The sequence below is a fragment of the Gossypium hirsutum genome, chromosome A09 (assembly GCF_007990345.1).
Source record: "Gossypium hirsutum isolate 1008001.06 chromosome A09, Gossypium_hirsutum_v2.1, whole genome shotgun sequence".
Classification (NCBI taxonomy): domain Eukaryota; kingdom Viridiplantae; phylum Streptophyta; class Magnoliopsida; order Malvales; family Malvaceae; genus Gossypium; species Gossypium hirsutum.
Window position 1 is genome coordinate 31,384,731 of NC_053432.1, and position 12,791 is coordinate 31,397,521.

At 32.0% G+C, this 12,791-nt stretch overlaps 1 protein-coding gene and 1 long non-coding RNA gene across 4 annotated transcripts; both read right to left on the minus strand.

The window, feature by feature from the left end:
* Positions 1 to 280: 280 nt before the first annotated feature.
* On the minus strand, positions 281 to 549 carry LOC121206694 (uncharacterized). Its single transcript, XR_005901840.1, has 2 exons — positions 490 to 549; positions 281 to 404 (listed from the first exon to the last, which is right to left on the minus strand). It is a non-coding gene; the product is annotated as an uncharacterized lncRNA (long non-coding RNA).
* A 646-nt stretch (positions 550 to 1,195) lies between these two features.
* Positions 1,196 to 3,426, minus strand: LOC107926770 (uncharacterized). 3 transcript variants are annotated; one of them, XR_001681500.2, is made up of 3 exons: positions 3,286 to 3,426; positions 2,061 to 2,304; positions 1,196 to 1,975 (listed from the first exon to the last, which is right to left on the minus strand). XR_001681500.2 is itself a non-coding variant. In XM_041077766.1 (3 exons), the coding sequence occupies exons 1-3, from the start codon at positions 3,301 to 3,303 to the stop codon at positions 1,436 to 1,438; spliced, it is 684 nt and encodes a 227-aa protein (XP_040933700.1). In that variant the 5' UTR covers positions 3,304 to 3,426; the 3' UTR covers positions 1,196 to 1,435. The 3 variants fall into 3 exon arrangements, 1 of the variants encoding a protein (XP_040933700.1); XR_001692270.2 differs by having other exon boundaries at positions 2,061 to 2,398; XM_041077766.1 differs by having other exon boundaries at positions 2,061 to 2,186.
* Positions 3,427 to 12,791: the final 9,365 nt, after the last annotated feature.

Here is a 12,791-nt window from a genome sequence, read left to right on the forward strand (position 1 = left end):
ATGGTCCAAGATAACCTTTCATCTGAGGATATCTAGAATCAACAAGATAATATTTTCCTATATGTCATAATATAACAAACAATTAATTCAAGAACTTTTTTTATAAAAATTATCAATTAAAGAACTTATACTTTATTATTTAAAAAAGAAAGAAATAAATGAAATATCTAACCATTTGGTGTGTGCGGAAATTTGTATTTTGGATCTCGAATTGCATCAAAAAATATTCTAGCGTCATAGGCCGATCCTTCCCATCCAACCATGATAAAGGTGAAACACATATTAAAATCACACACTGCCATAACATTTTCAGTCGGGATACCTTTTCTTCCAATATAGGGAATTTGTTCATTTGGTGGAAGAATAGCGGCAATATGAGTACCATCAATTGCACCTATGCAATCCTGAACAAATAATCATATTAGTCTCATGCATATTTTTAGTCAAACAAAAATATTAAAATATAATACTATAAAATTAAATTTTAACCTTAAAATGCGGCATATATCTAGAATCATTACGTATTTGTTCGGGTATTGAACTAAAAAAAGGATCTTCGGGTGCAATTAGATCAATGGCCATCCTTGAAACTTTCTCAAGCACAATTGCAAAGTATCGACTTATTGTTGATCCAGACCTTTGAAATCTTTCTTGACATTGAGAAACTTTTGCACTGGTGCCCAAGATGTATAAAAAAATTCCCCACATTTCACTAGAAGATATGTTTCTTGAAGTTTGCAAGTTGTATATTGTCTCCAAAACTCTCAACAAACTTGTGAATACAATTTTAGACATCCTAAAATTAATCATACAATGTGATTTGTGACCGTCAAGGATCTTTCAAATCCATGTCTCACTTGACTGTTTTGAATCCATGCATGGTTGCTTCAATATATACTTCTCGTAATATAATTGCACAGAAAAAGATGCAACAACAAATATTCGATTAAAACATTCCATGAGTTGTAAAATCTCTTTCTTTTCCCTTTCATCATCACTTTCATCACCGCTGGAATTCTCAACTATACTCATCACCTGTGAATAAATTTTATATCCAAAATCATATATAAACAACTATTGATAAAACTAATTTAGTATAAATAAGTAGAACATAAATTTAATATCCAAAAATCAAACATAAACAACTATTGATAAAACTAGATTACACATAAATAAGTAAAATATAAATTCAATATCCAAAAACCAAACATAAACAACCATTGATAAAACTAGATTACACATAAATAAGTAGAACATAAATTTAATATCCAAAAACCAAATATAAATAACAATTGATAAAACTAGTTTAGCATTGTTGTTTAGTCACATAGTAGATATCTTTGAATCCTAGAAGATCGGAAAATTTTCAACTATCCTCCTTTTCCGTCTTAAGCTACAAAGCTCTAATCTTGGGATTAATTGATAAAAACATAATTCACTTGTCCTTATTGAGCAATAATTTAAGTGAGAAAAAGTATAGCGGACTAGCTTCTGGAACTTCTTCCGCCATGCTATCAAGCACTTTAACTGCTTGTGGAATACCATATGGATCCATAACAGGAGTCAAACTAGATGTGGCTTGACTCATATTGTCAGCTGCATTGCATAATTTTTCTGTTTGACTGGACAATCTTGCAGCCCCTCCAATTTGCTTTAAGGATTTCTTTCTTCCAGGTTTAAAATGTGAACTTGATATCTCAGGTGGTTTTCTTTTTTGACCGTTTCTATCAATGTGAACATCATTTGAAATCTGAACATCATTTAAAATGTGAACATCATTTCTCACATTTTCATCCTCATTCTCCTCGGGTATTTCATTGTTAACATCCTCAAAAAAATCACTATGGAGTGTACCAGAAGAAGGTGCCCATGCTTTATCACCTGTTGCAACTATCCCCATGAACATTTGGTCCAACTTCCCTTCGAATTCAGGATCAATGCCCGATGTTCTAAATTTTTGATCTTCAGGCACAACCTACATATAAAATGATAGTTTAATAATAGTAATTATCAATAACCTCATAAATAAGAAAAAAAAATATTCAAAATTATTAATGTACCTTTAGCCTACTCTCCCACCAATCATCCGATGTATCAACGGTTCCTTTTATAGGATTCCACCCTAGAGCAGTATCTTCGCCTTTAAGTTTTTTCCAAGCCTTCCATTCTTTTTTAGGGCATCCCACCTATTTTTAAGTTGTCTTTGTAAATAAGCCTTGCCCGTTTCTTTCTCAAAGTTGGTCATTATTTTCAACCATCCATCTTTTGTGAAATGAGTACCAGGCCTATTGCCTTTCAATATCTCTTTAAAACAAATATCACAAAATATTTCTGTCAATCTCTTATCCCACATTGCTTTGACTTTTTCACCACTAACTTCAACCGCCGAAGTACTCATCTATTGTGTATACGAATATATTCATTTCAACCAGTAAAGCAATCAAGAAAATCAAATGTCACATAAGTATAATTTTTTACATGTGTATCAAAATCAATATGGGATCCTAAGATTTTTTTTCTCAATCAAAATCAACTTTCCAAGACCGAAATAATAACCAAGAAAGAGAACACAACTAATAATAGCATCAAACACAATTAAAAAGTCACTATGAACAATATTTTATCAATTCTTATTTTAAAAAAAATAATATAAGGTAAAGAAATATGAGAGATGATATGCATAATCTTTAGTACCTCAGCTTTTAGGGTGTAAAATTATGCAAAAAATGATGACTGTTTAATAAATGAAAATGATGACCAAGTGTACAACACCATCTTCCTAGGTATTCCTCTCATGTACTGTTCCCTGACTGCCCCATTCCATTTTCCTTCCCATTTATTTCCTTTTCGAGCAAGCAGCAAACATAGGAAATCTATTTATTTCCCATTTATTTTAAATTTCATGTTCTACATTAACTATCAAGTCATTATTATTAAATATTTGACCAAGTATACAACACCAATTTACTCAATAAAGCTCGAAAAAAGAAAAAGCAAGGACCAATTATGTAGAAAGTGGACAGTCTTACAATAATACTTAAAAGGAAGTCTATCAAATATGAAAGAATGAAATGAAAAGAACCGTAATAAGTGCACAAACCTGGGATTTTTACTTTGTCAAGTCCAAGAACCAAAGGTACAAGTAAAAGAGAAAAGTTGAAAATAATGTGAAAGAACTTTTTTTATTTCATAATTATTTCATAAAATCAAACAATCAGAAAATAACTAAAGAGAAGAAGAAGTATTTCACAAAAAAAATAGAAGAAGAAGAAAAGAGAGACTCACCTGTCCGAAGAGGAACATAAAGAACCAGAGGAAAAGTAAACAAAAGAGAAATGGGGAAAAAAAGGGGTGTGTCGTCTATTTGGAAAGAAGAAAAAAGAAGGTTCAAAAAATAATATAAGGCCAAAAACACGTTTGGTTGAGAAAAAGTGGCAAAATTGCTGCTTTTTTATCTGTGAAAAAGTACTTATTTTAAGTTGAAAAAGTGGCAAAAATGAGGACTGTTCTTTAATGCTTTTAACAAAAAAGTACTTTTTTGGCAAAAGCCCATCAGACAAGCAGAGTCGAATGATCTGCTTTTTTGGCCTTAGTTTTAGTGCAGCGTGCTTGATCTGCTTTTTGATTCAATTACACTACAATGTGATGTTTGGATAACATTAATGAGGTGAGTTTTAGCAATTGGAGTTGTGTAACGCTGTTCTCCTATCCCGATGACTGGAACGAACGAATGACGTTATTGAAATATTTTTGGTACAAAAATCAATATTTTATTTAAAAAATAAAGAATAATATATTTTTATAAAATTATAGAAAATAGATAAAATTAATTTTAAAGTTCTAAAATCTTGTTTAATTTATTTTAAATCGATTTGTGGATGTTCAAAGGTGTTAAATCAATTCTGGACTTTAGAGGTCTCTTTTTGCACAAAACAATATAGTAGCCAAAATAGTATAGAGATGCAATACCTACGGCCAAAGGTATCAATACCCTGGTATTGTATTATTTTTGAGACAATTTGTCGATTGGGGTGCAATACCTGTAGTCAAGATACTAAACCCCGAGCACATGGGGTGAAATTTAACCTTAAAACATTCTTATTTCAGCTTCAAACTATATCAAATCAAATATTAAACTTTGAAAACCCAAAAATCACATTTTAAGAGTCGAAACAACCGAGTCATCTCCAAATAAATTATTGTTAAAACATGCTTCAATTTTTACCAAATTTCCATCAAAACTCAACACAAACATAGTCGAATTGAAGTGAAACTTGTCAAAACATTGAAGATTCATGCTAGCCTTGTAAACGAAGTATAATACCATTCAAAACCAATCTAAACATGGAAAACCTAAGAATGAATCCATTCATTCAAAAGATATAACAATTGGCTCAAGGCCAATTAAAATAAACAAAATAGAAGTAATCGATATCACTAGCGATGACCTTTCTAGATCATACCATTGGTATAAATTACAAATACAAATATTTCATATTCATCAATAATAGCAATAGTGTAATTGGTGATCCTTAAATTGAATCGAGTTTCAAGTCAAAAATATTTACATGTAAAAACAACAGTGCGTTAAGCATAAAGCTTAATAAGATAATATAGAATTACCTTATATATTTACCTTTAAAATTATTGTACGGACTTCGACACCATATCTAAAAATGTTATTTTATCATTTAAAAAGTTTCATTATGTCTCATCACCAAAATTTTATAGACACTCTAATATTTAATTTATTATGGGTTTTAAATGTCTAAAATACTCTAGTAGCAAAATTATCACTTTATCATTAATCTCGTATTTTTAATTAATTAGACCAGTAAAAGTCGAATTAACTAAAATCTCCTTTTAAAGATTTTTCAAAGTTAATTTAATCCATTAAAAATCTAAATTTCTCATACCAAAACTCTACTGAATTCCTTGCCATAGCAATGTAAATCGAAAAATTTCGGCGGATTACAAGTTGAGTTTTTCCACTAGAGATGAGTGCCTCGAGTGGGTTCACTGGCTTTGTTTTTGACACTTTCCTTTCTTATCCCGAGTCACTGATATTGCTTCTCTTGTAGCTAAATTTTGTCTTGCCTTTTGCTCATCTACTGTTTTTGCCGCTGCATGTTTTACAAATAAATGTTTGATATTTATTTGGTTTTTTAGTTGTTGATTAGATTTTTTAGGTTTAAATATCAATAATGATCACTATATAGAAATTTGGCTTTCTGGTAGGGATTGTGAGATCAAAATTCTTGATTTTTATCACTTGTGTCATTATAAAAAAGTAAATTAATTTTAAAAATTATTTAGCATTTAATACAAGAAATAATTTAAATAATTATAAAACAATTAATTAAAATATTTATAAATATAAAATAACATTATTAAAATTTTATATTTTAAATATCAGTAAAATACTTAAAAGTAATTATCAATACACTTGAATTAGTAAATAATTAAATAAATCAATAAATAAATTATTTCATTAATAAAAATATAATTAAACATAATTTTAATAATATCGTAAATATAAAATAATTTTAAACATTAATTTTTTAAGGCATTCATTAGAATGAGTCCAATAATTAATCTTCTGCATTCTGCATGTCTATTAAAGAGGAAGATGCACTCCACAAATCTTAAAAGCTGCTCCATACCTAAAGCGAGAATTGAATCCTCTCAACCATTGATTAAGATTGAAGAGACTTTTATTATTTCACCTAACATTACACATTAAATTTATCTCTTAGCATCTATACTCACAATTTTATTTATAATTAATTCTAGAAAGAAAAAAAACAACCACGCCCTTTTACAGTATTTCAAATAAAAAGTAATTTAAAAATCATTCCTACACTATTTTTCATTTTCTTCTAAATTAAACTTTTTTAGTAGATATTAATTAATTTTTTATTTTAAATAAATATATATTTAATATTTTTGTTTGTGTTTGTGGATTTTAGAAATAAGACTTAATATAAAATTTTGTCCTTAAAATTCACACATTTTCTTAATTTGCTCTGTTTTTTTTTTCAATTTGGCATCTGAACTTGACAATTTTTCTTAGTTTTATACATAAGCTTTTTTTTTGTCCAACTTGATACTAACCTTGTCAAACGTGATGCAAATTACTCCAATATACTAACAATATTATTTTTTTATGATGTAGTAGATATAATCAATGAATGACCAACATATAGCAGATAACATGAAATTCCATTTTTATAGTTTAAATGTTCAATTACTTTTAGTTTAATTTATTTTAATTTAACATAATGATTTTATTTTATTTTGGGTTTATTAAACCCTTGTTATCTTCTTCAATATTCATTCATTAAACATAGTTCAAAGTATAAATTTTTAATGCATATTTCCCCTTATACTAACTATATTTTTGTGAAATTGATGGCTTTATGAAGACTAAGCCATGCTTTAAGCATGCAGTCCCTCTTGAATTATTTATTTTATTAGCAGTCAAAGTAATATTAGTCTCAATGAAAAGTAAAATTTGAGAATATTATTTAACAAAACAAATAAAACTCCAAAAACTCCATATAAATGTAAGCATTCCTATCATTAAATTCCTTTGTCATCTATCACATGTATGTTATACAATAACTATTTCTGTCCCCCCATAAAAAATAACACAGTTTGTGTTTTGGGTAATTTGTATAACATTTGACAAGTTTAGATATCAAATTGGACAAAAAAACCTTAAGTATCAAACTAGGAAAAAAATGTCAATGTAACACCCCTATCCCTAACTATTGCCGGAATAAGTAAGGGGCATCACCGGATGGACAGAACATTTCAGAACAATATAGAATCACAGATATTATATAACAATGATACTTAGGTATGCATCAACAATTCATCCATTAAGAAGGTCTACGAAACCTAAAACGTACATTTAAGAAAGGTATGGACTAAATCGAACACATTCAGAATTTTCAGAACTTAACCAAATCTTTCAAAACTGTTAAAGTCACATGCCCGTGTGACTAAGCCGTGTGACACACACGGGCACCAAACACCCCCATGTGATCCAACCGTGCCAAAAAGAGGTCCTCTACTGACTTTTTCACACGGCCAACAGACACTAGCGTGTGCCATGGCCGTGTGGTACTTAGCTAGATACTAACTTAAGCCCACAGCCATATGACATGCCCGCGTGTCTTAACCATGTGGCACAATGCAGGCTTGGTTTAAGCCAATTTTTGCCACCCCTTTTTGGGTTCAATCCTAAAAATTTCAACCAATTCTATGCTCAAAATGGCCAAATCACATTAGAACATAGCACATTACAAACATACACCAAAACTATGCACAAACTTATCATTTGTTAGCCAACTCTCATGGCCTAACATATATACAATTCAAAACTTACATACTTAGACATTCTAGCCTATACATGCCATACTTTAAAATTTACACTTTCAAAAGTACCAAAATGAGATCGATAGTGTGGTGATGACCCTCGATTATCCCTAAGCCTTCAGTAGCTACGATAACTGTAAAATAGACAGAATTCACACAGAGTAAGCAACAAAGAGCTTAGTAAGCCAAATACAATTGGTCTAACTACTAAAGCATATAAGTGCAATTTAACAGTAAATATTCATAGCCATTTTATAAATAGTTTATAAGCTTAACCATGCTCTTTTGTTTGCATATATGTCATGCTTCATTTCCAAATTTCGTACATATTTCACAGAGACAGAGTCTTTCATATTTAGAAATTTAGTACAATACAAACGTACCTGTATAGGTTATACATTTCATATACTCATTCTCATATTTTGTACTCTATCATCAGACGGTTCAGAAATGATACAGATATTCATACACGAGTACAATGCCGAAGTCCCGGACGTGGTCTTACATGTAATTTAATATCGATGCCTCTGTCTCAGACAGGGTCTTACACGAAATCAGATATGATGCCAATGTCCCAGACATGGTCTTATACGTAAATCTCAATCGAGGCCTATGTCCTAGACATGGTCTTACACGATATCTCAGATAGATGTCAATGTTCCTTTAGAAGCATACAGAGCTTTTCGAATACTATCATATTATCAGACTTTACTCAAAAGATATTCATCAGGCTCTCAAGGCCATCCAATACAGATTACAGTTTATATATATGGAAATTAGTCAATTCAACACATAATTGTAATTTAACTTACCTCGTACGGATTTAGGAGGAAACGAGTTGACTATTTAACTATTTTGGACTTCCCTCGATCTAAGTCCGATGTTCTTTGTTCTTGATCTAATACAGTTCAAATTTAACTATTCAATCATTCATTTCATTCAAAATAATCCATGAACACATATTTAGGGCACTTTTCATGTGACAGCCCTAAAGTGACCCTAGTCGGAAAGCGGTTTCGGGACCGCTAAACTGAGTCACCAAATTATTTGAATGTGATATTTATTGTCTAAAATATGTGATTATGAAGGTGTGAAAGTTTTAGGCTTCGATTTAGTAAATTGCATGTGAATTTAGTCAAAAGGACTTATGGGTGACATTTTTGAAATGTGATAGGCTAATCTACAAGGACCTAATAGTGCATGTAATCAAAAGGGAGGACTTGCATGTCAAATTTTCCCCCCTAATATGTAGTGGCCGGCCATGAGCATGGGTGGACAAGATGTTATGGCTAAAAACATGTCATAAACATGTTGGGGTAATGCATTATGTAAGGATTAATAAAATAAAGAGCATGGGCAATAAAATATTAGTGTTAGTAGGATGAGAAACAAAAAAAAAGAAAGGATGTGTGTGATTGTCCCCCATTGCCGTGAGTTGAAGGAAAGAAAAACAAAAAAAAAGTATTCATCCTTTGGTTCATCCTTGGCCGAAAATTCTAAGGAAGAAGGAATGAGTTCTTGCTTCATGTTTGGTTTGGAAGAGGATTAGGAGGAGGTTCGGCCATACTTGTATCTAGATTAAGGTATGTTGATGTTGTGCCATGAGATTCATGCATGTTTTTAGTTGCTAGCTTGAGTTCTAATTAGCCATGGTTCAAATCTTTGCTATGTCATGGGGATGATATTCGGCCAAGGTGGATTTTGTGTTAATGTCATTGCATGCTAAATGTGAAGCTTGTTAATGATACATGTGATGGTGGATTGATTAACTCTTGGATTTTCTTTTTAGCATTTTTGAGTGAGACATTAAGTTCTTTGTTTAACCATGATCAAAATTGAAATGGTAAGGTGTTGTGATGTATTCGGCCATGGTATATCCATAAGTATGATTTATGCTTATTGCATGGTAGGTAAGATTTGTGTTTTGGATTTATGTTTATGTTTGGTTATAATCAACCTTGTGATTCGGCTCTTACACATATATATATGTTTGCACATGATGTATTGGCATGACATATATAATATCTCAAGGTATATATTTTCATATGATGGTGTTTCGGTTATGGAGTAAATGATGGATGCGTATTGAGTTATAATATGTAATGCATTAGTTAGTAAAATGTATGCCATTTGTGTGTGGTATTAAGTATATAATTGGCCTCAACATAAACATGCATATTCGGCCACATGAATGAGTACATAGGTTGATGTGTTTGTTCGGCCATAGGTAAGCATATTGAAGGATTTATCTTGACTTAGAAAATTCGGCTAAGGAGAATACTAACTAATGTGTTGAGTTTGATTCATGATTCCGTACATATGTGACTTTGATGTCTAACGAATTATATATGGGCTAAGTACCTTGAGTTCCTCTTTTCGATGCTCAAATGATTAAATCAATTTATTTGTTTAATTAAGCTCAAGAGCAAAGGGGATCTAAATCCGATAAAGGGAAGGAAAAAGTGGTCGAATAGCCATCGAAATCGTTCGACAACATCCGAGGTAAGTTCTTGAGTAATAGAGCTTAAATTATGATTTGATTAGATCATGTTTTAAGCAAATCAAAATCATGCTCTTTGTGTGTGGCTATTGAGCCGAAATTGCAAGAGTGATAAGTGTCTTGTGTTTGAGTTTCGCTAATGAAAATGAAATACGAACGTGTCATGATTTATTGTTAAATGTGCATGGTTATTCGAATGATGTCCGGGCTAAGTCCCGAAGGCTTTGTGCTAAGTGACCATATCCGGACTAAGATCCGAAGGCATTTGTGCGAGTTACTAATTCTGGGCTAAGCCCGAAGGCATTGGTGCGAGTTACTAATTCCGGGCTAAGCCCGAAGGCATTGGTGCGAGTTACTAAATCCAGGTTAAGTCCCGAAGGCATTTGTGCGAGTTACTATAACCGGGCTATGTCCCGAAGGCATTTGAACGAGTAGCTATATCCGGTTAAATTCCGAAGGTACGTGATTCGGGAATGAACGATCTTGCTGTAAAAATTTCAGTTAATACGCTTGTAACATCCCAACATTGAGGTATGTTTCGTATGTGCTTTGAATTAGTTGAGCCCTTACAAATAAGTATTCGCTCAGTTGATAAATGAGCTACCGGCCTTTGGCTAAGTTGATCTTTGTGTATGAATATAAGGGTTGGTAATGTGAAGTAAGTATGATATTGAAAATTTGTGCATATGAAATTATCTGTTTAGCTACATGAATGCTATACTTTGGTTGTGTCTAAATTCTTTGCTCAAAACTTACTAAGCATTTAATGCTTACTCCGTTTCTTTGATTCTCTGTTTTATAGATTTTGGTTCTTCAGCTATCGGACTCGGGATTTTGAAGTCGAAGTCGCCCACACTATCAAAGCTCCTTTTGGTATACTTTTGGTTGAACTTTGAAATGGCATGTATAGGACCACCCTTTTGTTGTTGGTCATGAACCCTTCGGTATTGTGTAAATTTGGATAGCCATGCGAAAATGGCTTAAATATACTTTGATCATAGCATTATAGTCGTTTTGTATGTTGTCCGTCGAGAGGTATGGAAATGTTGGCAACGGTTAGCCATGGGAATGGTTATTCATGATCACTTTTGATATATGTATGACAAACTCTAGTTGATCCATGAAGGATCATGAAATAGGTAAAGTTTACCTTAAAAATAGATGCTGGCAGCAGCAGTGATGTGGATGTGAAAAATCACTAAAAATAGTAGGAATGGAATTAAATAGTGAATAAATTATGTAATCGAACCTTGATGAATCTATTTTCATAGGAAAGTAACGAAACGTTCATATGAACAGTATATGAACCCTTTTTCTTTTATTCTCTTTCAATTTCGGCAAGTATGGATGAACAATGGCTTTATTTTATGCTTTTGTCTTTTTTATTAATATTCATTTAATACATAATTTACCTAACCATCCATTAAAATTATTTCTAATTACCAAATTGCCAAACCATGTCTTCCACTATCATATATTTGGATTTATTTCATCATAAGGACCTCACCTTTAATAAGCCAAACCAAATAGGCACTTGAACAATTAGCATGCAACTTTTGCATTTCACGCGATTAAGTATTTTTTTCACAATTAAGCACAGAAACAGACAAATTAAATCACAGAAATTTCACAGATGAAAATTCATTCATCATGGACACAGAAAATAATATCAAAATATTTTTTAGACTTGAATTTGTGGTCCCGAAACCACTATTCCGACCAAGGTCTAAATCGGACTGTTACAAATTTCCCCATTAAGGATTTTCGTCCCCGAAAATCTTACCATTAAACAAATTCGGATATTGTTGTCTCAAAACATCTTCAGACTCCCACGTGGCCTCTTCAACACCGTGACGATGCCACATCACTTTAACTAAAGGAATTTTCTTATTTCGTAACTCTTTAACCTCATGGGCTAAAATATGGATCGACTTTTCTTCGTAAGTCATATCAGACTGGATTTCAATCTCGGAAGGGGATATCACATGAGATAGATTAGATCTGTACCGTCGAAGCATCGATACATAAAATACATTATGAATCTTTTCTAACTCAGATGGTAGCCTCAATCTATAAGCAACCGGCCCAACTCGCTCGATGATTTCATACGATCCAATGAACCTCGGACTCAACTTCCCCTTTTTACCAAATCGGAACAGTTTCTTCCATGGAGATACTTTCAGAAACACTTTATCACTGATCTCAAATTCGATATCTTTTCGTTTTAAATCCGCATAAGATTTCTGACGATCTGTAACACCCCAAACCCGGCCCAGACGTTATGGCCAAATCTAATATGCCACATTGAAGTTAAAAACCCATTTTTCGTTTTAGTGCTTTAAAAACCGACTTTTGTTAAGCTAACAAAGTGAATGGGAGTTGGGCACCAGGTAGGAATCTGTAACAGAAGAGGTGAGCCATGAAGGCTTCTTAAGTACCAAGCTCTTCTAATGGATCCAATCCTAGACATGCCCACAACCATTGCCACACTTGGTTAAATCGAGTTGTAATTTATTTAAGTTGAAATCTTTGATAAATCGGATAATCGTGGCGTGGTGTTATTTTGAAAAAAATTATCATTTTGAAAACACGTCCTAAGTCTAGCCCATTTATTAACGAACAGATTAAAGTTATTAAAAATAAAATAATCCCAGAAAAATAATTAAAATGGCCTTATTAAAACCCAAAACCAAACAATAATATTAATAAGATAAAACTTATAAAGAAATAAATCGGCTACTTATTGCAATTAAAAGAAACAAAAATAGTAGTGTGGCTATCTCCAAGTCCCTCGTAGCTCCAAACCATCTAAGCTTAGGGATTACCTGCACAGTTAGAAACGGGGTGAGTTTACGAAAACTCAGTGTGTAATCCCAATAACAAACAAACAGTGAAAACACAGTATCAA

Coding starts and splice junctions, on each gene's coding strand:
- LOC107926770 (XM_041077766.1), bottom strand. Junction 1,976..2,060: donor GGTGGGAGAGTAGGCTAAAG/GTACATTAATAA, acceptor TTTTATATGTAG/GTTGTGCCTGAAGATCAAAA.